Genomic DNA, 22,430 nt, shown 5'->3' with positions numbered 1-22,430 from the left:
CACAAAAATATATATTTTCGGTATAAACGACTTTGAATGTAACACGTCATATTACTCTTTCCTAAATAACTGTTAAAAAAATCGTGACATAATATGTCACACACACATTATGTGTCTACAAGCAAATAAGCCATATGTTGACAATTCGTAGCTAATATATTATCTCATAACAAAAATTTTGGGTTGGTGAGATATACTTCGAGTAAAATATTAACGCCCGAACTAACCAAAGCATGACAACTTCACTAGTTTTAATTTTTCAAGAAATGCATAACACCATTTTTAGTTACGAAGAGTCAATGTGTGACCATCGTACAATATGACATTAAAATTCATAATCGAAATGAATTAAACTTAAGCATAACTATAATTAGGATTATTATACCGTTAATGGTTTATTAGATAAACCTGTATTTTAAGTTATTTTAGTAACGGCTTAACGGTAAATTAGATATTATTTTAATTTACATTGATTTTGAAATACATGAACAAAGGTTGGTAACTCGAAAACAAAAATGTTCAAATTTGTATGTTAAATACTGGAGTCCAGAGAAAAAGTTTTAGCATTTAGTCTAAATTAACCAATTAGTCTATAGTCTAGTCTATGGACTAGTCTATAGTCTAGTCTATGGACTAGTCTATAGTCTAGTCTATGGACTAGTCTATAGTCTAGTCTATGGACTAGTCTATAGTCTAGTCTATGGACTAGTCTATAGTCTAGTCTATAGTCTAGTCTATAGTCTAGTCTATGGACTAGTCTATAGTCTAGTCTATGGACTAGTCTATAGTCTTGTCTATGGAGTAGTCTATAGTCTAGTATATGGACTAGTCTATAGTCTAGTCTATAGTCCATAGTATAGTGCATAGTCTAGTCTATAGTCTAATCTATAGACTAGTTTACAGTCTAGTCTGTAGACTACACTATATGCAGGAATAAGGACTAGAATATAGAATTGTTAGTTAATTTAATGTGACTTGATTTCAACTAACATACAACAAGCAAACATTATTAAATAGACTCAAATATAGGAAAACTATGTACATATATAAATCGTACTTTTGCTGCCATAGAAAAAAATTTGCACAAATTTATATAATTTAGAACATTTAATTATAAAAGCGGTAATTAATTTCTACAAATAACTTAAATACTTATGCATATTCTAAAAAAATTCTTACCATTTATAATATTTAAAAATATTGAATCATTGTTCTTTTGTATTTATTATTCTTTAGGGAATCATGTCCGTACTTTTCCCTATTTACAACCTATATACATAAACTCAGTATGTATAAAAAATACAGTGTCTGGTGTTTTTTCCGCCATATAAAGTATCATAACTCATTGTCTGAGTCGGCATCTAATTGTTCATACAATCTATCGAGATTATCATGATGTATTAGAGTAGAAACTTCACGTTTAGGCATTGTTACGGCGACAATAGGTTTCGATGTAAATGTTACTAAATCCGTGTGACGCCGAAAAATTAAGTTATTTAATAGTGATGTGTTAGAATTTGTTTGCTTCTCTTGAGGCGTTATGTTGTCGGAAATGATGATGACATCTGAAAATGGGAAAGAGATGAATATTTTTGTACAGAAGTTAGTTAGTTAGTTAGTAGTTAGTTAGTTAGTTAGTTAGTTAGTTAGTTAGTAGTTAGTTAGTTAGTTAGTTAGTAGTTAGTTAGTTAGTTAGTTAGTTAGTTAGTTAGTTAGTTAGTTAGTTAGTAGTTAGTTAGTAGTTAGTTAGTTAGTTAGTAGTAGTTAGTTAGTTAGTAGTTAGTTAGTTAGTTAGTAGTTAGTTAGTTAGTTAGTTAGTTAGTAGTTAGTTAGTTAGTTAGTTAGTTAGTTAGTTAGTTAGTTAGTTAGTTAGTTAGTTAGTTAGTTAGTTAGTTAGTTAGTTAGTTAGTTAGTTAGTAGTAGTTAGTTAGTTAGTTAGTTAGTTGTTAGTTAGTTAGTTAGTTAGTTAGTTAGTTAGTTAGTTAGTTAGTTAGTTAGTTAGTTAGTTAGTTAGTTAGTAGTTAGTTAGTTAGTTAGTTAGTTCGTTCGTTCGTTCGTTCGTTCGTTCGTTTGTTCGTTCTCGTTCGTTCGTTCGTTCGTTCGTTCGTTCGTTTCGTTCGTTCGTTCGTTCGTTCGTTCGTTCGTTCGTTCGTTCGTTCGTTCGTTCGTTCGTTCGTTCGTTCGTTCGTTCGTTCGTTCGTTTCGTTCGTTCGTTCGTTCGTTCGTTCGTTCGTTCGTTCGTTTCGTTCGTTCGTTCGTTCGTTTTCGTTCGTTCGTTTCGTTCGTTCGTTCGTTCGTTCGTTTCGTTCGTTCGTTCGTTCGTTCGTTCGTTCGTTCGTTCGTTCGTTCTCGTTCGTTCGTTCGTTTCGTTCGTTCGTTCGTTCGTTCGTTCGTTCGTTCGTTCGTTCGTTCGTTCGTTCGTTCGTTCGTTCGTTTCGTTCGTTCGTTCGTTCGTTCGTTCGTTCGTTTGTTCGTTCGTTCGTTCGTTCGTTTCGTTCGTTCGTTCGTTCGTTTTTTGCCTCCCCGTCGGTCTCCCTTCGGTCTGCTGTTACCTTCTTCATCAGTGGGTCTGTTGGGGATCGAACTCATGACCTCCGGTCTAATAGACGAGGACACTATCCACCAACCCACCTAAAGCACACTGCCATATATTTACAAAATTCTTTCAATAACTTACCATCATCATTTTCCTTGAATGCCGTACTTCTTTTTCCAATATCATTTGTTGTTGTCGAATTTTTGTCTGACAAAGATGTCAGATTTGAAATTATTTCATTACTAAGATTGTCCAAATTATTATTCTCATTTAAATTATTTATTATGTTGATGGGTACTGCAAATATATCATCATGTTCCATTTCTTCTTTAATTTCACTGCGAAAAGGTCGATAGGAACCCAATATATTTTGTGCCGGCACTAAATCATCTTCATCGATAGGAGTATTTGATGTTATAACGGAATTTATAATATTCCTTGTTTGACTTAGTTTACTTTCTGTATTTACATCTCTTCTATTAAGTACTTCTTCATTTTCTTGTTTATTTTTAAAATTCATTTCATTTGTGCTTTTGTTTGTTGATATGTTTAGGGGTTCTTTTTTAATATTTGCGACACTAGTTGCTGTATGGGATGATAGATTTGTTCGAGTATCATAGAACTCATCATAATCACTGTCATTGCCAGGTCTTGTTAAATTAGTTTGACTATTACTTCTAAAAAACAAAGCCGTTGAAGGTACTACATCATCATTACTAGCAGGTATTGTGGGGTTTGTAGTAATGGCAGGAGTTACTGCGGCTTGTACTCTATCTCCTCTTCTAGGAACTTGTTTAATTGCAGGGTCTGAAGTTGAAGTAGTTTTATCACTAACATTAAGTTCTTCCAAAGGCTCCAGTTTAACGTTATCCGCAACAATAGAATCTTTAGTAAATTGTGTTGAATCTTTTGCAGTTAGAATATTGTTACTTTCTAGTGATTCTTGTTTAACTGTGGCTTGCGAAACATCTTCACGTGGCTTATTTCTTTTGGCTGGTGGCGGTCCTAAATTTTCCATACAATTTGAACGTATTTGAGATCTCTGGCAGTTTTGTAAAAACTCTCCTAAACTATTAGTCGATACCGTAGACATGGTATCTGTTTCATCAGCTGTTGAATGTAAAGAAACTACATCGTTATTATTATTTGATTTCGCCGAATTTTCTTTATTATTATCATTTTGATTACTGGGCGGTGCAAAAAATTCATCATATAATGCTAATTGTTCCTCCTGTTTTATATTATCACTGTTAACTTCCAAACGAGAAGATAGAGTATTATCGCGTATAGCTATATCAGCCGGATCAATATCTGGTTCAGGTTTTATATTATGGACTAGTGAATTGCTATTGTTTGCTGAAAATGTGAAAAAGATATTTAAGTATTTTCTTAAATACTTTGGCTTAATAGTTTGTGGAATACCTTGACTTGTGCTGGTTGTAGGCGACTTTAGAGGTACAGAGTTATTGGTTTCAAATGCTGAATTGTTGCCAGTTGAAAAACTTAATTTCGTTGTATTATGTAAAGTTTCAATTGTGCTTGTAATTGAAGTGGACGATGTTAGAGGTATAAAAATATTATCTTCTGCTTCTGCTTCTGAAGTTTTTTCAACAGTGGAAGTGGCTTCCGTTAAATTATCATCTGTAAAAAAGAAAATAAGTAAATGATTATAGGATTCCTCATTTAAAATAAAGTTTTTCAAAATGTTCACTTATATTGAAATATTAAAGGACTTTGTCAAAAGACGGTGTATAGTGTAATAGTATAATTTATCATATGAGCAGCTTACCAATATGTTCATCCAAATCGTGAGTAACATTTTCAGCACCATCATTATGTTCATTATGTTCATCAACATCTGCAGTACTATTTTCTTGTAAAACATCAAATGGCTCAGCATTTTCTCCTACAATTTTATCTTCTGTTTCTAGTGTTGTGTGATTTATTAGTTCATCATCATTCATACTATCGGGATGTTCAGCATCACCATCTTTATTACCCTCAGTTGTAGGATTAACACGTCTAAAACGTATAGTTAATGTACGACCACCTATTTCAGCATCCAACATACGATTGTAGGCCTCAATGGCCTTCTGTACAGTTTGATAGCGTATAAATGCATAGCGAGTATATTTCATACGTTGAGCAAAACCAATATCAATACGTGCTGCACCGGGAAAATGATTCTTTAGGGCTTTACACGCTATAGTATTTGGCAAATTGCCCACGTACAAAGTATAGGGATCAACTTCATTCAATTTAGTAGTATGTACTTTATAGGGAATTTGTTTAATTTCCACCGATAAAAAACCCGTACCAAATGGTACCTTCGATAGGTGATCGATGGTTTTCTCCACATCTGTTCCAGGTTTCAGATGTACCAAACAATAACGTGGCGAACAATTCAATTGAAAATGCACAGATTCTATGTCAGGACTATATTTTTTTACAATTTCACGACTTAGTTCAGGATCGGGAAAACGTATGACTAATATTATATCTCTCTGTAGTTTTCTTGTATTTGACTCTTCGGCCTTAAGGGCTAGTATGGCATCTTCTTCGCACCACGATTTACTAGACCGATAGCGTTCCGAAATTGCTTTTCGCTTTGTTTTCATTTTAACAATTGTTTTAGCTTCTGAAAAGGAAATAAAAATTGTGAGATCCCAAAAGATATTTTTCTTTATTCATAAATTACTGGTTATAATACTGTGTAGAAATAGCGCCAATCTCTGTCTAGAAATAGGACCAGCTACTGAACATAGAAACAAGGCCATTTAACAACCCTATTTCTGCTTTGAAATAGTACCGGTAATTAACCATATTTCCGACTAGACATTGGGCTACTTAATGGTCATATTTCTGTCTTGAAATGGGAACAGTTACCCTAAATATTTCGGTCTAGAAATAATACCAGATACTGGCCATAATTCGGTCTAGAAATAGGAAATAGGTCCAGCTATTAACTATATTTCTTAACGGAATTTGGTCCAGTTACTGCCCACATTTCAGTCTATATATAGGGCCAGGTCTGTCTAGGAATAGTCCCAGTTATTGGCCGCATTAACATGAAATATAATATAAATACATAATAAACTATTTATGTTAATTCCTTACCTGATTTCTTATCATTTGATACATTATTTTTGAAATTAGATTTTCCTAAATTTGGTGATGTTGTGGGAGACATAGTGGAAGCGGCCATTGGTGGTGGCGGTAAATGTGGCAATTTATCATCACTTGGCAATGGAGGTAATATAGGTGGTGGCTGTGGTTGAGGCAGTGGCGGCTGTTGCTGATGTTGTGGCAATTTTGGCGGTGGTGTAGACGTTATTGTTTGCCACATAAAGGGAGTAATAGCATCAGTCACACCATATGTTGAAGCGGAATCTGTCGGAGCTATGTCGTTATTATAACTGGTGGGATAATAACTATTGTAACCAAATCCATATAAATTAGAATTATCCACCATAGTAGGATTGTGCTGCTGCTGCTGTTGGCTATTTTGGGCCGCCAACGAGGTAGACGCCATTGGTGGCGGTTGAGTTGGTGGCAAGTTTAAAACATTTTGTTTATTCACAGAAAATGAAGAGGAGGAGGGAGATGAAATCGCTGATGCATTAGTCTTATGTAAATAAGATGATGATGGCTGACTATTCTTTTGTTGATTATAATTTGGTCGTTTCGGTGAAATGCCATAAAAATTTCTGGGGCCTTTATCATAAGAACTACATTGATAGGAATCTGTTGTAACATTTCTATTTGGCGAATATTTATATCCGGTTTGATTTTGATGTTTGTACCTGGGCGAAATCTTAGCGCCACTATTATTTACTCCATATCGTGGACGTTTATTAAAACGCATTGGAGAGTCCCCTACAGGGGCTCTGGAGAAATTACCATTATTATTGTATTTATTCATTTTATACACTAAATACCAAACATTTTATATTATTTGAATTTAAAAACTTTTGTTTTTGTAGTTTTGTGATTATTTATCCATTTTGATAAATGTTTATTTATAAAAAGTTATTTATAAAAATTTTCTTCGTCTGGCACTGGCTTGATTTTCTTTTGTAGTTTAAAAATGTTGCCAATACTTGTATTTCTAAAAGCGCTAAAACTGAAGGGTTTTTTTTTAAATAATACAATTATTTACAATTTTAAACAAAATTTTGTATATCTTAGAGAAACGATAATTTGACAATGAATAATAAATGTTTTCTAGGATTTATACAAATTTCGTTAAAAATTAATAAAGAAAACTCATTTATTTAGTTACAGATTAAACGTTATTTAATTTCCGCTGGTTTGTTTACACTGTTTTTCGTAGATCTGGCAGCTTTTATTCAAGCAGCTGTTTTGTCCAAAAAAAAATGTAAACAAATAAACATAACCTCTCTCTCTCGCACTCACTACTCACATAATTTCGCATAATAATGGCTTTATTATTAAATTTAAGAAATTCGCTGCCAAAGATATTAAAAATCACAAATACCATCAGCTTAAGTGAAAGGAATATAAGGTAATATTTCCCAAATAAAATTAGACGAAAACCATAAATACAAAACCTTATATTTTAGCACAACGCCTTCATTGTTATGGTTGAATCAAAAACTAGCTCGATCGAGCAAAGAAAAAGAGAAACGTTATCTGGAAAAGGATAGAGTACCACAAAATTATCAATTAATCTATCGAGCACCTATGGAATCATATGTAGCCTGGTCTATGCATGTCTCCACCATAACAGCTTCTTTAATCGGTACTGCTGCCATTTATCAATATGCCAGTAACCAACCAATACTGGAGCCGCTCGATACTACTCTGGCAATGAGCAGTGAAGATATCTATTATTTTGCACTTGGTTTTATGGCTATAAATGCTGTTATGCGTTTTGTGGTGTCCATGTTTCCCTTGAGAATATATAAGGATCAAGAAAAGTAAGTCATTTTGAGGAAGGAAACAAAATTTTGTAAATTTCTTTTAAATATCCATATTTTGATTTTAGATATTTGGCCATTTATCATTCTCAACTACCCATGAATATAACACAGCATCAATTTAAAAAGGGACAAGTAAAAGCAGTTTATTACACTTTCAGCCCTTGGAATAATGCAACTTATAAATTGGGCAACAAGACATCATTGTTATTGGAGGATTATTTTAAAACCCCTTCAGAATTTCATCAAATGAGCGAAAATGAAGAAAAATTTAAACAAAACTAAGATAAGGTCATATGATTATATTGGATAAATAATATTTTATACTGAGACTGTCAAACTCTATATATAAAAATGTTTTAGCAGAACTAATGCTGTCAAATCCATGTATAAAAAGTAGAATAAATATATCACTGATATCATCTACAATAAATTCGTCTTAAGTTAAAGTATTAATTATTTTGTACACCCTGTGGTGATATAGTTTTAATTTAACACTAGATGGCGCTGTTAACGCTAAGTGTCATGCTCCACGTGCTGTCAGAACTGTCAAACAAATTATTGTTTTCATTCAATTTTTTATAGAAAAATATCACAGCACTTTTAAATTTCGATTAATTTTTGTTTTTAAAATTCTATATAAAAAAGTTCCAATATGGAATTACAAGAAACCACAGAAGAAACACAAGAGAGTCAACAGACTTCTGCAGATAAGGCTCCCAAAAGGCGGAATCCCTTTAGAGTTCAACAGCAGAAAGAAGAAAAAGAACGTCGACAGAAAAAGCGTGCTCGTCTTATTGTCCGCAATATTAGTTATAAATCAACAGAGGAACTTCTACGCAAACACTTTGAACAATGGGGTAAATTGGAAGATGTGAATCTGTTAAAACGTGCCGATGGCAAGCTGGTGGGCTGTGCTTTTGTACAATACGAAACCATTAATCAGGCCACAAAAGCTATTTTAAAAGGTAATGGTAAAGAATTTTTGGGCCGTAGTATATTTATCGATTGGGCCTTGGGTAAAAATGAATATGTGTCCAAAAAGGGATTAAAAGAAGAACCGGAAGAAAAGAAACCCAAATTGGAAGTGAAAGATGAAGACGAAATAACGTCAGAGAAGGATAGTAAAAATGATGAAGAGGGTGACCATAAAGTAGATGATGAGGATAGTGATGATGAAAATAATAGTGGAGAAAGCTGTAGTGAGGCTGAAGAAGAGGTAAGATGAGACATTTAAAGTAAGCTTAAAAACTTTATATTGATGATGATTTAGAATAGAAAACTAGATTTTTGTTTTAATGAAAAATATTTTATTTTTTAGGATGATGAGGATGACGATGACGAAGAAGATGATGACGACGATGAAGATGATGACGACGAAGAAGATGATGAAGACAAAAAGGATGTTAAATCTAAATTAGACATCAACAATGTAAAGAAAGAAAAGCATATTTCCAACGATGTTCAGGAAGGTTGTACGATCTTTATCAAGAATGTACCCTTTGACGCAGAAGATACAGACTTACGTAAAGTTTGTCGTAAATTTGGCCCGGTATACTATAGCATAATAAATCGTGATCATATATCGGGACATTCAAAGGGCACTGCATTTGTAAAATTCAAGACAAAAGAATCTGCTGATTTGTGTTTACAAGCAGCTAGCGAATTTGTTTTAATGGATCAAGTTCTAGAACCTTATCCGGCTCTTAGTAAAGAGGAAGTGCGTCAACAACAAGCTGAAAAGGATAAAAAGAATGATGGCAAAGACTCGCGTAATTTGTATTTGGCCAGAGAAGGTCTTATTATGGCAAATTCAAAAGCAGCCGAAGGTGTTTCTGCCTCAGATATGAATAAAAGGCATAAATTGGAACAAATCAAAACACAAGTTTTGAAAAATTTAAATCGTTTTGTTTCACGCAATCGTTTGTCCATACACAATTTGCCACTCAATTATGACAATGACAATCTAAAAGACATGGTAGTGGCCTATACAGGTTTTAAGCCTCACGAGTGCCGTGTAATGCGTGAAAATAGAATAACACCCGAACATCCCAAAGGCAAGTCGAAAGGTTTTGGTTTCATGTCTTTCAATAGTCATCAAGAGGCCTTGATAGCTTTGAGAAAACTAAATAATAACCCCAAAATATTTGGCACCCAACATGTAAGTTTCTTTTTACATTTTCGTATAAAACTTCATTATTTTATATTATTGTTTTACTTTTACAGCGTCCCATAGTTGCCTTTAGTATTGAAGATCGTGCTGTGCATAAGGTTAAAGAGAAACGCGAGGAGAAATCTAAACTGAATAATCCCACCTTTAAGGAAAAACTTGAAAAACGCAAAGCTTTGAAACAACAAAAACGTGAAGGCAAATTCCCACCAAAACCACAACACCGAGGACCACAATCCGACGACAAAGAAAAACTCAAGAAACACATTAAGAAACTTGAAGAATCTAGAGCGGCTAAAAATAAACCAAACAATAAACCCTCTACCCATATAGAAGACAATTATGTGGGCACAGAAGCTAAACCTGGCACTGTCTTGCGCATGCGTTCCTTTAAGAAAATCAAAGAACAATCGCAAGATCATATGAAACGTGTTAATAGCGAAAAGAAAAAGAGGAAACAACAAAAAATCAAACAAACTCATTTGGCTGAGCGTAAAGCTGAAATAAGACCAAAACAGGGTCGCAAAGTGGAAAAGGATGAACTAATGCCTCTGGTAAATAAATATAAACAAATGTTGGATAAACGTGCCAATGAGGGTGGTACTGGTCCCATCAATCCGGGCAAAAAACCAAAACGCACTAAATGGTATCAAGAATAGTAGTTTGATATTAAGATTTTTATTTTATTTAATATGTTAATTGTTTTGTAAATACAAATGAAATTATAAAGAAAATATAATAAATAATAATCTATATACATAAAACAAATCTTTTCAGTACAAGTTTTAATAGAAAATATATGGATATTACTGCAAGAATAAAGGACTAAAGAAAGAATAAACTTTTAATATGAAATTGAAAACTTTTGTATTCAACAGAATTCCATCATAATGGTAAATGTACTTATTTTTGTATTTATTTTGCTCCTTCGGAAAAGTAAAACGACAACTTTTTTCGCAATGAAACCACTTCTATTTATACACCACTTTAGTGGGGAGGGTATATTGGGTTTGTGCTGATGTTTGTAACATACAAAAATATTCGTCCTATACCCACCTTAAAGTATACCAATCGGCTTAGAATCGTTTTCTGAGTCGATTAAGCTATGTCCGTCTGTCCGTCCGTCCGTCTGGCTGGCTGGCTGGCTGTCCATGTAAACCTTGTGCGCAAGGTACAGGTCGCAATTTTCAAGATAATTAGATGAAATTTGGCACGCACGTTTTATTTGACCTAAGGACGAAGCCTATTGAAAATGGTTAAAATCGGTCCATTATTTCACCTAGCCCCCATAGAACAGAACCCCCCCGAAAAGGGCTTCTGAGCTCATAATTATGTTAAATATACAGATATATCGATAAAATACGGCACAGCTAAGTTTTATAGAAGTCTTGATGACCCTGCCAAATTTCATAAAGATCGGGCCACATTTGACCCTAGCTCCCATACAAAGTCCCCTTCAGAAAATTACTTGAATGTCCCAAATTAGCTTATAAACACAAATATCGCGATGAAATTCAGCACAATAAAATATTATGTCAATATAAATATATTCACAAAATTTTATCGGGCTTGGTCCATATTTGCCCCTAGCCCCCATATAAAGCCTCTTTCAGAAAATTAGTTTTTCATCCATTAAATTGCTTAAATGTATCGGAACAAGGGAATATTGAAGATAAATGCTTTATTATGAAAAATAAATCACATTTAATATTCTTAACTGGTGTAGGGTATCATATGGTCGGTCACGCCCGACTATACTTTCTTACTTGTTTTAAATTCTATACCGTTATGAGAAGGGGATAAACAGAGTTTATTATTGCGTTTGTAATTTTCACAATATAATTTACCGATTCTATAAAGTTTATGTATAAATTCTGAATCCGATTAAGCTATGTCTATTTTCTGTCTGTCTGTACGCATGTTAATAGGTTTCTAGAAACAAGAAGAGAAGTAGAAACAAGAAGAGAAAGATAAAATAAATGGTTCAGCTTCGGATCAGGATATAATTGTGACAGAAGATAGGAATCCTCACTGTAGCCTCCACCCAAAAGACTATTCTATCGTCCAGGTTATAACTATTCTATAGACTACAATATATACTATTCTATAGTCCCGACTATAGACTATTCTATAGCCGAGACTATAGACTATTCTATAGTCCAGACTATAGACTATTCTATAGTCCAGACTATAGACTATTCTATAGTCCAGACTATAGACTATTCTATAGTCCAGACTATAGACTATTCTATAGTCCAGACTATAGACTATTCTATAGTCCAGACTATAGACTATTCTATAGTCCAGACTATAGACTATTCTATAGTCCAGACTACAGACTATTCTATAGTCCAGACTATAGACTATTCTATAGTCCAGACTATAGACTATTCTATAGTACAGACTATAGACTATTCTATAGTCCAGACTATAGACTATTCTATAGTCCAGACTATAGACTATTCTATAGTCCAGACTATAGACTATTCTATAGTCCAGACTATAGACTATTCTATAGTCCAGACTATAGACTATTCTATAGTCCAGACTATAGACTATTCTATAGTCCAGACTATAGACTATTCTATAGTCCAGACTATAGACTATTCTATAGTCCAGACTATGGACTATTCTATAGTCCAGACTATAGACTATTTTATAGTCCAGACTATAGACTATTCTTTAGACCAGAATATAGACTATTTTATAGTCCAGATTATAGACTATCTATAGTCCAGACTACAGACTATTCTATAGTCCAGACTTATATGTGTATACTATTCTATAGTAAATCGAAATTGTATACATATGTATGTAACTGTCCTAAATATTTTCCCGTAAATATGACATTTAAGATCTATCTCGAAAAGTGTTTGATTTTTGCAAATTGTAATTAGATTTAAAATATTTAGTAGGATATTAAAGATCATATCAGGATTTTCCCGCATTTAAAACATTAATCCACATAGTTTAAATGCTCATTCTAAATCATTGGAATGTTCTTTTTTTATGTTTATTACAAAAATATAGTTCTGTTCGAAAAATTTGTCAACCATATGCATTTTATTAGCATGTGTGTGCAATTTTACCTGTAATTTCCCGAGAAATATAGAAAGGATTTTCAAAATAACTTTTAATGCAGCCGTTAGAAAAGAAATTTTGTTACCTAAAAGCGCATGTTAATTTGAAGAAATTCCCAATAAATCATAAAACACTTAAACGGCATTTAGGGAAATAGACACAATTAGTATGTGTACCTAAATTTTGTTTGCAAAGATTTTGAAGTATAAAAGACTAAAGAATTTCGAAATTATCATACACAACCAAAACGTGCTTAGCACAGTAAACAGCTAAAAATTTGCTCAAGTTGCAATTAAATTAAATAATTTTTTTATTTTTCCTTTTAAAAATGGCCCCACAAGACAAAGTTGAATTTGTTATTTTAAAATTAACCTTTTTGCCCTTTATGTAAGTAAACATTTTTTTATTTCAATATTTGTGAACTAGTTAATGAATAATAAATTATTTTTACAGTCATCCTCAATATCCTAGAATTACATTGACTCGCAAGAAGCATTCACCTAGTGGCTCCATGACTCAAGTTCGTGATTGGGTAAGTTTTATTAAGAGTCTTCAATATACATTTTTACTTAAAAACATTTCGTTCTTTATTTTTAGTTTGATCGCATAATGTCTAGAGAGAAATCAAAAATACCCTCTAATATAAGTGTGCGCTACTGTGAATGGAACATAACTTCGGGCAATGCTAATTTATTTACCATTAACGGTTACCGTTTCGATAAGATTCTTTTAATATTGGGTGAAGAAGCCATACATTGGGTATACTATCAGAATATGCCCCTGCATAGACGCATTGAAGGCTGCGGTCGTTTGTCGGTAAACTATTGCGGCTGCTGCTTAAATAATCAATATTTGAAAATTATGGAAACAGTTAAGGGCTGCCTAATGAAACAGGGCGGCCGTAATTAATTCTTAATGACTTCTAAAATCTTTAAAAATGAACGTATAACGTAGTCTGTAAGTTAGTGTGATAAAATATATACATTTTTGTAATACTTTTCAATTAATTACATAAATAAAGTAAGCAATCATATATGATTAAAAAAAATAGTTTTTGTTTCAATTCATTTACTAAATACCTTCTTTTACTTTCAACTCTTTTTTTACTGTGTAATACATCAACAAAATTTTATTACTCGAGATGCTGTTGTTGTTTCTTTTCTAGTGGTTATTTTTTAATTAAAGTTTGTTTAACAAAATTATTTAATTTAAACATATAGCAGATATTGGTTTAGTAATATATTTTGAATTTATTCTAACCAATGGAAACGAGAACCGTACTTTGCTGGTGGTTTGGGATAATCATCGGGCAAACCAGGAGTAGCATCTGGATAGACTTTCTTTTCGGGTTTAGGAGGAGCTGGACGAGCAGTGTTATGAATCTAAAAAGGAAATAAATGTAAAATAGTTGTAAATGATTGAAAAGATGGTATCTTATATATGTATCTTATATATGTATCTTTATTCAGTTCCAGTTCAGTTCTAGTTCAGTTCTAGTTCAGTTCTAGTTCAGTTCTGGTTCAGTTCTAGTTCAGTTCTAGTTCAGTTCTAGTTCAGTTCTAGTTCAGTTCTAGTTCAGTTCTAGTTCAGTTCTAGTTCTGTTCTAGTTCAGTTCTAGTTCAGTTCTAGTTCAGTTCTAGTTCAGTTCTAGTTCAGTTCTAGTTCAGTTCTAGTTCAGTTCTAGTTCAGTTCTAGTTCAGTTCTAGTTCAGTTCTAGTTCAGTTCTAGTTCAGTTCTAGTTCAGTTCTAGTTCAGTTCTAGTTCAGTTCTAAGTCAGTTCTAAGTCAGTTCTAATTCAGTTCTAGTTCAGTTCTAGTTCAGTTCTAGTTCAGTTCTAGTTCAGTTCTAGTTCAGTTCTAGTTCAGTTCAGTTCAGTTCTAGTTCAGTTCTAGTTCAGTTCTAGTTCAGTTCTAGTTTTTTTTTTTTTTTTTTTTTTTTTTTTTTTTTTTTTTTTTTTTTGTAAAAGCTCAAGGGTTATTTTATTTAATGAAATATTTAAGAATAAATTGTTTAATTATTAACACGAGTAATATGCAGGAAGCGATAAACAAGGTAAAAGATAAATTAATAGAAAAATATTTAGTTTAAATGGAAGAAGAAATAGAACAGATCCAGAACTGAACTAGAGCAGAACTAGAACTGAACTTGAACTGAACTGAAACTAGAACTGAACTAGAACCTGAACTAGAACAGAACTAGAACAGAACTAGAACAGAACTAGAACAGAACTAGAACAGACTAACAGAACTAGAACAGAACTAGAACAGAACTAGAACAGAAAGGAACTAGAACAGAACTAGAACAGAACTAGAACAGAACTAGAACAGAACTAGAACAGAACAGAACTAGAACAGAACTAGAACAGAACTAGAACAGAACTAGAACAGAACTAGAACAGAACAGAACTAGAACAGAACAGAACTAGAACAGAACTAGAACAGAACTAGAACAGAACAGAACTAGAACAGAACTAGAACAGAACTAGAACAGAACTAGAACAGAACTAGAACAGAACTTGAACAGAACTAGAACAGAACTAGAACAGAACAGAACAGAACTAGAACAGAACTAGAACAGAACTAGAACAGAACAGAACTAGAACAGAACTAGAACAGAACTAGAACAGAACTAGAACAGAACTAGAACAGAACAGAACTAGAACAGAACTAGAACAGAACTAGAACAGAACTAGAACAGAACTTGAACAGAACTAGAACAGAACTAGAACAGAACTAGAACAGAACTTGAACTGAACTAGAACTGAACTAGAACTGAACTAGAACAGAACTAGAACAGAACTAGGAATAGAACTAGGACAGAACTAGAACAGATACTAGAAAGACTAGAACAGAACTAGAACAGAACTAGACAGAACTAGAACAGAACTAGACAGAACTAGAACAGAACTAGAACAGAACTAGAACAGAACTAGAACAGAAACTAGAAACAGAACTAGAACAGAACTAGAACAGAACTAGAACAGAACTAGAACAGAACTAGAACAGAACTAGAAACAGAACTAGAACAGAACTAGAACAGAACTAGAACAGAACTAGAACAGAACTAGAACAGAACTAGAACAGAACTAGAAACAGAACTAGAACAGAACTAGAACAGAAACTAGAACAGAACTAGAACAGAACTAGAACAGAACTAGAACAGAACTAGAACGAACTAGAACAGAACTAGAACAGAACTAGAACAGAACTAGAACAGAACTAGAACAGAACTAGAACAGAACTAGAACAGAACTAGAACAGAACTAGAACAGAACTAGAATCAGAACTAGAACAGAACTAGAAACAGAACTAGAACAGAACTAGAACAGAACTAGAACAGAACTAGAACAGAACTAGAACAGAACTAGAACAGAACTAGAACAGAACTAGAACAGAACTAGAACAGAACTAGAACAGAACTAGAACAGAACTAGAACAGAACTAGAACAGAACTAGAACAGAACTAGAACAGAACTAGAACAGAACTAGAACAGAACTAGAACAGAACTAGAACAGAACTAGAACAGAACTAGAACAGAACTAGAACAGAACTAGAACAGAACTAGAACAGAACTAGAACTAGAGCAGAACTAGAACTAGAACAGAACTAGAAATGAACTAGAACAGAACAGTTCTAGACAGAACTAGAACAAAACTAGAACAGAACTAGAACAGAACTAGAACAGAACTAGAACAGAACTAGAACAGAACTAGAACAGAACTAGAACAGAACTAGAACAGAACTAGAACAGAACTTTAACAGAACTTGAACAGAACTAGAACAGAACTAGAACAGAACTAGAACTGAACTAGAACTGAACTAGAACTTTTTTTTTTTTTTTTTTATTTATTTAACATTAAGATATAAATTCATATTACATTAATTTAAAAAGATTACATTGATTTAAATGAAAATTTATAATATTATTAATTGAGGACCCACGAAGCCATTGTTGGCTTTTCTGTAGGTCAAAAATTTATATATATATATATATAATTAGTATTTAGAACTTATTCTTGTTGCGAACTTAAGTAAAATTTTTTAATCTCATTCTTTTTCTTATACTTATATTGTATGTTTAACAAATTGGTTGGCAGCTTATTTATAATATTAGGTAATTGTACATCTAATTTCGCCTTAAGTTCTAGTTCAGTTCTAGTTCAGTTCTAGTTCAGTTCTAGTTCAGTTCTAGTTCAGTTCTAGTTCAGTTCTAGTTCAGTTCTAGTTCAGTTCTAGTTCAGTTCTAGTTCAGTTCTAGTTCAGTTCTAGTTCAGTTCTAGTTCAGTTCTAGTTCAGTTCTAGTTCAGTTCTAGTTCAGTTCTAGTTCAGTTCTGGTTCAGTTCTAGTTCAGTTCTAGTTCAGTTCTAGTTCAGTTCTAGTTCAGTTCTAGTTCAGTTCTAGTTCTAGTTCTAGTTCTAGTTCTGTTCTAGTTCTGTTCTAGTTCTGTTCTAGTTCTGTTCTAGTTCTGTTCTAGTTCTGTTCTAGTTCTGTTCTAGTTCTGTTCTAGTTCTGTTCTAGTTCTGTTCTAGTTCTGTTCTAGTTCTGTTCTAGTTCTGTTCTAGTTCTGTTCTAGTTCTGTTCTAGTTCTGTTCTAGTTCTGTTCTAGTTCTGTTCTAGTTCTGTCTAGTTCTGTTCTAGTTCTGTTCTAGTTCTGTCTAGTTCTGTTCTAGTTCTGTTCTAGTTCTGTTCTAGTTCTGTTCTAGTTCTGTTCTAGTTCTGTTCTAGTTCTGTTCTAGTTCATGTTCTAGTTCTAGTTCTAGTTCATGTTCTAGTTCATGTTCTAGTTCAGTTCTAGTTCAGTTCTAGTTCAGTTCTAGTTCAGTTCTAGTTCAGTTCTAGTTCAGTTCTAGTTCAGTTCTAGTTCAGTTCTAGTTCAGTTCTAGTTCAGTTCTAGTTCAGTCTAGTTCAGTTCTAGTTCAGTTCTAGTTCAGTTCTAGTTCAGTTCTAGTTCAGTTCTAGTTCAGTTCTAGTTCAGTTCTAGTTCTAGTTCAGTTCTAGTTCAGTTCTAGTTCAGTTCTAGTTCAGTTCTAGTTCAGTTCTAGTTCAGTTCTAGTTCAGTTCTAGTTCAAGTTCAGTTCTAGTTCAGTTCTAGTTCAGTTCTCAGTTGATGCTGAACCTAATCTTATCAATATCGATCAAAAACTACCGACAAAAAACTCACCTTAGCTCTAGAGAAATAACCGTAATCTGGACGATCAATGTCCAAAGTATCCTTAACACACTTATCAAACACACCTTGTGTCTTGCGGCAGCTATAAATTAAAATATAACAGTTTTTAAATATAAGGGGTTGATTTAAAATACCAACGGAACTTACTGGCTAAAAGACATAGTGCCACTTGATTTATCTAAGCAAGTAGCATATTGCATGAATTCTTCATGGCAGCTTTTCTTAACTTTGCGGAAAAAGTCCATGGCACAGCTGGTCACAGCCTTACCCTCATTCAAACAGGCTCTGGGATCATCTAATTCTTGGCGACATAACATGAATTCCTGTTCGAAAAAAAAAAACATAAACAAACTTTTTATATGAAAAGCTGTCAAACCATATTGAGGTTAGGTCTTTACGAGACACCAAAAATTATATAACTTGGTTTTAAGGCTAAAATCCTTATAAATTCCAAAATAATTTCTTGTTTAAGACTAAAAACATAATTATATAATTAGTATGTATCGAAAAATACTTACATTATTCTGAAATTCGCAAGCTTTGCCCAAATGAAAGGCTCCGGCACGTAAAGCTGCGGTAGACAAATTCAATTCTTGAACCGTCAATTCCTCCTCTGTGGGCAGCTTTGTATCGTTGGTGACCACCATGTTTGGGCTTTACACAAGCTTTTTATAACTATTGGAATGGAAAATAAACTAAATATTAGAGATTTAAATGTAAATTAACAGAATTTTCTTGATTTTACCAAGAAAGTGCCAAGAAAAAAATTGTTAAATGCTTGTTCTTACCAGCTGAACTAGAAAAACAGCTGTAGATTTTTTTATTAGAAATGTCATAACATTAGGTGAGAGTTGCCTGACTAGCGAAATAAAGTAATGAGTACTCACTCATTAATATTGGTAGCCGTCGAAATCGATTACCGTTATAAAAGTATTAATATAAAGATCATTTAAGACATTTTGAGAAAAACTATTTTAAATGTTTTATGACTTTTTACTATTTCTGAAATATTTTTTAAACAAATTATCGAATTATAAACATAAAACCAGTTAAATAAGCTAAGTATAGGTCAATATGTTTCTAACAAAATGTTTACTTATTAAATATATGAGAAAATGTGAATTTCAGTTTTGGCGCATATTTTGGAATATACAGTTTACAAACTTCGAATTTCAAATTATGCCAGTATTGTAGTAAATGTACTCACAAGGATGCATTATAGGTATCAAATGAAAGCTTATGGTACACACTTGTGTGCATATATGGGTAACTTTTCGAATTACGGCCACTTTTATATGAGCGGTTATAGACTTTTTGTTACAAGTACTAAGCACGAAAAGAAATAAAAAATCTGAGCCGATTTGGATGGTATATTTGATTTTAAATATTACAATTTCAGTTTTAACGTTGTAAAATATTGCAATCTGGTAATATAGTACTATTTCAATTTCTGGCAGCTCTAACAGCTGTTACATTTAAAATGTAAACATTGCTGTTCTATTTTCCTCTCCCATTTAGCAGTAATACAATAGTAAAGTGTTAAATAACTGCCAAAATATATCAGGAATTATGACAGAAAAGGATATTAATGCCAATGATAACCAAACTATATTGAAAGACGAATGGGCGGTATGTTCCAAAAAATAAGTAGACTTTAAAACAATATAATTTATAATATTTCCTTCAGATAAGACCCTGCGCGGTATACAAAGACGAATATGATGATTGCACTAGTTTCAAAGCACGATTCCATCAATATTTTATCAATGGACAAAATACAGACTGCACACAATGGCAAACGGATTACAACAATTGTGTAAAATATCGTGATTCGAATGGTAATGATGTAGATGCTGGTGTTGCTGTCATTAAAAGCGAAGAAGAACGCCGTTTAAAACGTTTTCATGGTCACTATGCGAATACTGTATGGGAGAAGAGAAAGTCACCGCCAGAAGACTGGTCTAAACCTTTGCCAGAATGGATGGAAAAGAAAAATGAAAATTCCTACTTGCAATTAAAGCAATTGGAAATGGAAGGAAAAGTTCCCGCGCAAGATGAAAAATCTTATTGTTCGATAATGTAGTAAAGTAAAAAAATAAAAAGAACACTTTCAGGTTTTCTACAAAAATACAAACCCACAACAAAATTTATTTATGTTTAATTATTTACAAACATAACGTACGTAAAACAATAGCCTCGTAAATCTTTTTAACTTAGGTATAGTACAAAAAGCAAAAACAACACGTTTAATTATTGAGCAGTTTGAGGATTAAGGCTGTTTAATATAGTACTAGCTGAGGCGGGAGCTCTACCAAGTTTATATAAAACATTTAAATATAAACTTAAGCAGGAACGTCTAAAGGAATATGTCCTGAAAATTAATGAAAATAAATTTAAACTCACATTACAACTAATTTTAATTCAAGTAATTTACCACAAAGAATATTCAAAATACAATCTACGAAACAGCCACACAAAATAACCTCTAAAGGAGTTGTAATTCTTGTATATACATTTTTGTGCATGGTGGGCCATTACACGAGGTCTATCTACTACATCTCCATGCATACGACCAATAGCTCTAACCGTATTCAGATTTCTGTAATTAAAATAAATTAATATTTGTTTAAAAAAAAATATGCAAGCAAATAAATACCGGACGACAAATAACATATTGCGGGGCATTTCCTTTAGAGTGGACATTATTAATTCAAAATTTTTTTGTGCAATCATTTGCATATACTTAATGTCCTCTTCATTTAATTTTGTTTTAATAGTGCCACCATGTATACGTATGGGTTGTTGAAATAAAACTTCGGCAAATTTCATATGATCTTTTATACCCAACTTATGGGCTGCCTTTGCCATAGCCTTTTCATCACGTAAAACGGTAGCTTCCCAGAATTCACATAAAGGTGCTCTAACGTTGGCGGGCAATTCCTCATATAAACCATGATCTAGGAGTACAATTTCAGCTTTACCAGTTTTACCACTTTTACGCACAAAAACTAAATATAAATTTTAAAGTTATATTAGATTCCATTTGTTTTCTTTAATTTAGTATTTGCCACTTACTATTACTGGCATGTGGATCAGCATGCACAAAGCCAGAACTGAATATTTGCTCGGCAAACATTTGAAATAGTTTCTTGTCAACATCTTTTAGATTTAAATGATTGTTCTTGAGTTTTTCCACATCACCAATTTTGATACCATCTATCCATTCCAATGTTAAAACTCTCTAAAATAAATTATGTTAAATTTCTGGTCATTTCAATAGCAACACAACTTACCGTTCTTGTCTCCGGCCAATAGACTTTTGGTATATGCACAAATTTAAATTGTTTCAAGTCATTTGCACATCTTTCCAAGTTTTTACCCTCGTTAATGAAATTTAATTCTTGCACTAAGTTTTTGCGTACATCTCGCAATATCCAACCGAAATTATAACTTTTAAAAAAGAATTCTATAACATCATGAAGTAGGATAATAGTGCCCAAATCGCTAACAAAACGTTTTTGTAAATCACTATATTGGACCTAAAAATTGCAACAAAAATGAAGACTTAAAAAAATATTTTATGATTTTTTGTTATTTGCCATATTTCTTACCTTTACAGCCACATCTTGACCATTTTTAAGTTTGGCCTTAAAAACCTGAGCAATACTTGCCGCTGCCTTGGGCGTGTAATCAAATTCGGAATAAAAATATTCCGGCTCGTGGCCAAAAACTTCTTTAAACACTTTCAAAACATCTTCCTTACTGGTGGGCAAACATTTATCTTGTAGTTTCATCAAAGTACTTGTATATTCTTTGGGCAATATATGATTTATGGCAGCAAACCCCTGACCCACTTTTATATAAAGGCCACCATTTAATAAACATGTTTCTAGTAAACGATTAGCACTTCTTTGATGTACTTCATTAATATTGTCATCATAATTAGGATCACTTTCATCCAATAGTAAATAGTCGAAAGCTATGAGAGAAGCAGTCTTAACGGAACGCATAAAACGTATGGAAGCCCCTGAATAGGTAAAATCATTGATCAAACCATCGTATGCTATAAAGCCAGTAAAAGCTGTCACAAAAGTGATCGGAACAAAAGGTACGCGTCTAGGTTTGGCGGCGTTATCATAATGATTACGTGGTTGTCGTTTAAATGTTCTTGTTGTAAAACGGTAAGCACGATTTAATGATTGTAGCTTACCATTAGTAGATAGATTTAACTAAAAAATAAATTTTAATTTATTAATTTATACCGTAATTCATTATATAAGATTCTGTTTAACACAAACTCACTTTGCTTAAAATCATATTTTGTTTTAATAATTAATAAAATTGCCAAATTAACATTAAGTTCTTCAAAAATTAATAATAAAATAATCACTTTTTAATAATACATAGTTAATTGTTAATTATTTAGTTCTTTTTCTTGTTTTTATCACAAAAAATATCAACACAACAACAATAACAACAACAATAACACAACAATTATCTGCAACAGCTGTGGTGTAACAGTTTTGCAAATGT

General features: G+C 32.8%; 7 protein-coding genes across 8 annotated transcripts; 4 read left to right on the top strand and 3 right to left on the bottom strand.

The window, feature by feature from the left end:
- Nucleotides 1-828: 828 nt before the first annotated feature.
- On the bottom strand, nucleotides 829-6,604 carry LOC119606783 (ras guanine nucleotide exchange factor P). The gene is made up of 5 exons (XM_037960372.1): nucleotides 5,654-6,604; nucleotides 4,326-5,174; nucleotides 3,959-4,177; nucleotides 2,678-3,892; nucleotides 829-1,565 (listed from the first exon to the last, which is right to left on the bottom strand). The coding sequence occupies exons 1-5, from the start codon at nucleotides 6,456-6,458 to the stop codon at nucleotides 1,336-1,338; spliced, it is 3,318 nt and encodes a 1,105-aa protein (XP_037816300.1). The 5' UTR covers nucleotides 6,459-6,604; the 3' UTR covers nucleotides 829-1,335.
- A 299-nt stretch (nucleotides 6,605-6,903) lies between these two features.
- LOC119606785 lies at nucleotides 6,904-7,844 on the top strand. Its single transcript, XM_037960374.1, has 3 exons — nucleotides 6,904-7,061; nucleotides 7,120-7,476; nucleotides 7,545-7,844. The coding sequence occupies exons 1-3, from the start codon at nucleotides 6,976-6,978 to the stop codon at nucleotides 7,759-7,761; spliced, it is 660 nt and encodes a 219-aa protein (XP_037816302.1). The 5' UTR covers nucleotides 6,904-6,975; the 3' UTR covers nucleotides 7,762-7,844.
- A 168-nt stretch (nucleotides 7,845-8,012) lies between these two features.
- Nucleotides 8,013-10,410, top strand: LOC119606784 (RNA-binding protein 28). Its single transcript, XM_037960373.1, has 3 exons — nucleotides 8,013-8,695; nucleotides 8,798-9,637; nucleotides 9,703-10,410. The coding sequence occupies exons 1-3, from the start codon at nucleotides 8,132-8,134 to the stop codon at nucleotides 10,303-10,305; spliced, it is 2,007 nt and encodes a 668-aa protein (XP_037816301.1). The 5' UTR covers nucleotides 8,013-8,131; the 3' UTR covers nucleotides 10,306-10,410.
- Nucleotides 10,411-13,055: 2,645 nt separating this feature from the next.
- Nucleotides 13,056-13,636, top strand: LOC119606792. The gene is made up of 3 exons (XM_037960383.1): nucleotides 13,056-13,114; nucleotides 13,181-13,259; nucleotides 13,325-13,636. Exons 1-3 carry the CDS (start codon nucleotides 13,056-13,058, stop codon nucleotides 13,634-13,636), a joined length of 450 nt encoding a protein of 149 aa, XP_037816311.1.
- A 142-nt stretch (nucleotides 13,637-13,778) lies between these two features.
- On the bottom strand, nucleotides 13,779-18,758 carry LOC119606791 (NADH dehydrogenase [ubiquinone] 1 alpha subcomplex subunit 8). 2 transcript variants are annotated; one of them, XM_037960381.1, is made up of 5 exons: nucleotides 18,643-18,758; nucleotides 18,416-18,572; nucleotides 18,045-18,220; nucleotides 17,889-17,979; nucleotides 13,779-14,109 (listed from the first exon to the last, which is right to left on the bottom strand). In XM_037960381.1, the coding sequence occupies exons 2-5, from the start codon at nucleotides 18,542-18,544 to the stop codon at nucleotides 13,978-13,980; spliced, it is 528 nt and encodes a 175-aa protein (XP_037816309.1). In that variant the 5' UTR covers nucleotides 18,545-18,572; nucleotides 18,643-18,758; the 3' UTR covers nucleotides 13,779-13,977. The 2 variants fall into 2 exon arrangements, with proteins under 2 accessions (XP_037816309.1, XP_037816310.1); XM_037960382.1 differs by having other exon boundaries at nucleotides 18,686-18,757.
- A 598-nt stretch (nucleotides 18,759-19,356) lies between these two features.
- Nucleotides 19,357-20,043, top strand: LOC119606789 (UPF0545 protein C22orf39 homolog). Its single transcript, XM_037960379.1, has 2 exons — nucleotides 19,357-19,526; nucleotides 19,585-20,043. Exons 1-2 carry the CDS (start codon nucleotides 19,467-19,469, stop codon nucleotides 19,978-19,980), a joined length of 456 nt encoding a protein of 151 aa, XP_037816307.1. The 5' UTR covers nucleotides 19,357-19,466; the 3' UTR covers nucleotides 19,981-20,043.
- On the bottom strand, nucleotides 20,006-22,401 carry LOC119606788 (uncharacterized aarF domain-containing protein kinase 5-like). The gene is made up of 7 exons (XM_037960378.1): nucleotides 22,200-22,401; nucleotides 21,509-22,126; nucleotides 21,191-21,436; nucleotides 20,973-21,138; nucleotides 20,554-20,905; nucleotides 20,332-20,496; nucleotides 20,006-20,268 (listed from the first exon to the last, which is right to left on the bottom strand). The coding sequence occupies exons 1-7, from the start codon at nucleotides 22,212-22,214 to the stop codon at nucleotides 20,148-20,150; spliced, it is 1,683 nt and encodes a 560-aa protein (XP_037816306.1). The 5' UTR covers nucleotides 22,215-22,401; the 3' UTR covers nucleotides 20,006-20,147.
- Between the last annotated feature and the right edge of the window lie 29 nt (nucleotides 22,402-22,430).

This window comes from Lucilia sericata, unplaced genomic scaffold (genome assembly GCF_015586225.1).
Source record: "Lucilia sericata isolate MDLA Ls3-8-SP2 unplaced genomic scaffold, ASM1558622v1 Contig000622F_arrow, whole genome shotgun sequence".
Lineage (NCBI taxonomy): Eukaryota > Metazoa > Arthropoda > Insecta > Diptera > Calliphoridae > Lucilia > Lucilia sericata.
This window is presented reverse-complemented; position numbering and strand designations above follow the sequence as displayed.